This window comes from Anarrhichthys ocellatus, unplaced genomic scaffold (genome assembly GCF_004355925.1).
Source record: "Anarrhichthys ocellatus isolate YVR2014 unplaced genomic scaffold, GSC_Weel_1.0 scaffold5798, whole genome shotgun sequence".
Lineage (NCBI taxonomy): Eukaryota > Metazoa > Chordata > Actinopteri > Perciformes > Anarhichadidae > Anarrhichthys > Anarrhichthys ocellatus.
In genome coordinates this window covers 703-3,275 of record NW_022285772.1, presented here as the reverse complement: position 1 = coordinate 3,275, position 2,573 = coordinate 703, and the positions used below count along the sequence as shown (strand labels likewise).

The window sequence follows — 2,573 nt, the reverse complement described above, 5'->3', positions numbered from 1 at the left end:
AGGAGAGACAGGTGGAAGAAAGACAGGTGGAGGAGAGACAGGTGGAGGATAACTAAATGTTAATCTCTTCTTCTTCTGTAGAAACGAGCTCGTGGTGTTCAGCTGTTTGACAAAGTTTGTGAACACGTCAACCTGCTGGAGAGAGACTACTTTGCTTTGTCCTTCAGAGACATGGACAACAACAAGGTACCCGTCTGTCTTTCTGTGTGTCTGTCTGCCTGTCTCTGCCTGTCTGTCTCTCTGTCTGTCTCTCTGATCTCTGTCCTTTACCTCTTGTCTCATAGAACTGGTTGGATCCAGCAAAGGAGATGAAGAAGCAGGTCAGAGGTCAGTAGCCCCGCCCCCTTTTCACTGGTGGGCGGGGCATTAAAATGTGATCTTTGGTTAACAGGCTAAGTGGTTAGTTCAGGTTTACAGGTAATCTGATCGTTAAATTGAGTCATTTAAAATCGATAAATTAGAGATTAATATTGAATTAAATGATGAAATGCTTCCCCCTCGCTGTCTCTCAGGTGTTCCCTGGAACTTCTCCTTTAATGTCAAGTTTTACCCCCCTGACCCCGCCCAGCTCTCTGAGGACATTACCAGGTAGATCCACTCATCTGTCAATCAGAGATCAATACCAACATGTTGTCACCTGTTTAGACACCTGAGAGAGTCCCCCCCCCCTTTCTGTTTGCAGGTACTTCCTGTGTCTCCAGCTCAGACAGGATATAGTTTCTGGACATCTCCCGTGTTCCTTTGCGACTCATACCGTCCTCAGCTCGTACACCGTCCAATCAGAGCTCGGAGACTACGATCCTGGTACTTCAAATGAAGATACCCGATTACACCCTAAAACATCCTGCCAGAGCCTTCTGTGATGTACCCTTACCTTGCTGTACCTTCTCTGACATTCCCTACAATACCCTGCTATACCCTTCTCTGACATACCCTACTGTACCCTGCTGTACTCTTCTCTGACATTCCCTAACATACCATTCTGTACCCTCTCTGACATACACTACAATACCCTGCTGTACCCTCTCTGACATACCCTACCTTACCCTACTGTACCCTCTCTGACATATCCTACCATACGCTGCTGTACCCTTCTCTGACATACCCTACCATATCCTGCTGTACTCTTCTCTGACACCCTACCATACTCTGATGTACCCTCTCTGACATACCCTACCATACTTTGCTGTACCCTCTACCCTTCTCTGACATACCCTACTGTACCCTGCTGTACTCTTCTCTGACATACCCAGCTGTACTCTTCTCTGACATACCCTACCATACCTTGCTGTACCCTCTCTGACATACCCTACTTTACCCTACTGTACCCTGCTGTACCCTCTCTGACATACCCTACCATACCCTGCTGTACCCTCTCTGACATACCTTACCATACCATGTTGTACCCTCTCTGACATACCCTACCATACCCTGCTGTACCCTTCTCTGATATACCCTACCATACCCTACCATACCTTGCTGTACCCTTCTCTGACATACCCTACCATACCGTACTGTACCTTGCTGTACCCTTCTCTGATATACCCTACCATACCCTGCTTTACGCTCTCTGACATACCCTACCATACCCTGCTGTCTGTCTCTGACCACCTTTCTGTCTCTCTCTCTGTATATTTCAGATGAGTGTGGTTCAGATTACGTCAGTGAACTCTGTTTCGCTCCAAATCAAACCAAAGAGATGGAGGAGAAGATCATTGAGCTGCACAAGACTTACAGGTTCTCACATTTAATTAAATGTTAACGTCAATTTTAAGAAGAAAAACAAACCCAAACAAATAACAGCTGTTAAAACTAGATTTGTGTGTTTAGAGGAATGACACCAGTTGAAGCAGAGATGCACTTCCTGGACAACGTGAAGAAACTTTCTATGTACGGAGTCGACCTTCATCACGCAAAGGTAAAAACACACAACATGAAGATGAAATAAAGAAATCAACACAATAAGACACGATGCAGGCTGCATGAGTAAACATCTCCACCATCATTTCACTTCATCTGAGTTCTGTCAAACCTTTAATGGAGGAACCTGTCCCAGGTGTCCTGAGGGGGCGGAGCTTCAGGGTTCTTTAATCTGGGAAAAGTGAAAGAATGATGATGAAAAAAGAGCTTCAGTCTAAATGATTATAAAACAGTACTTGATGTTTAGACTTACACATAGTATTAGTAGTAGCAGTCTCCTGTTTATATTAAACATCTTTTTGAATTATTGGACACACGTTAACTTTGGATAGATAATGTAGTTACTTATCATACGACTTTTTCATAGAAATATACATATAAATATATATATACATATAAATATTTAAATGTACATATTTATATATATATATATATATATATATATATATATATATATATATATATGTATATAAATGAATATATCATTAAATATTTACAAATATAGAATCCTTTGCCCTTAATACAGACATCAGTGTGCTGCTGATGTTCTGATTCTCAACAATCTGATCAATACATGACACACTTCCTGTCCTGATCAATCGTTTCTGTGTGTGTGTGTGTGTGTGTGTGTGTGTGTGTGTGTGTGTGTGTGT

General features: G+C 42.4%; 1 protein-coding gene across 1 annotated transcript in view; it reads left to right on the top strand.

Annotated features, from left to right (window-relative positions):
• Nucleotides 1–81: 81 nt before the first annotated feature.
• LOC116380005 (band 4.1-like protein 3) overlaps nt 82–2,573 on the top strand; it is a gene marked incomplete at both ends in the record, with an annotated part of 3,167 nt that continues 675 nt past the window's right edge. Inside the window, 6 exons of the mRNA XM_031841958.1 lie at nt 82–186; nt 285–327; nt 513–588; nt 683–804; nt 1,641–1,737; nt 1,831–1,918. Of these exons, the coding sequence (XP_031697818.1) occupies nt 82–186; nt 285–327; nt 513–588; nt 683–804; nt 1,641–1,737; nt 1,831–1,918 (531 nt within the window). The remainder of the gene's footprint in view (nt 187–284; nt 328–512; nt 589–682; nt 805–1,640; nt 1,738–1,830; nt 1,919–2,573) is intronic.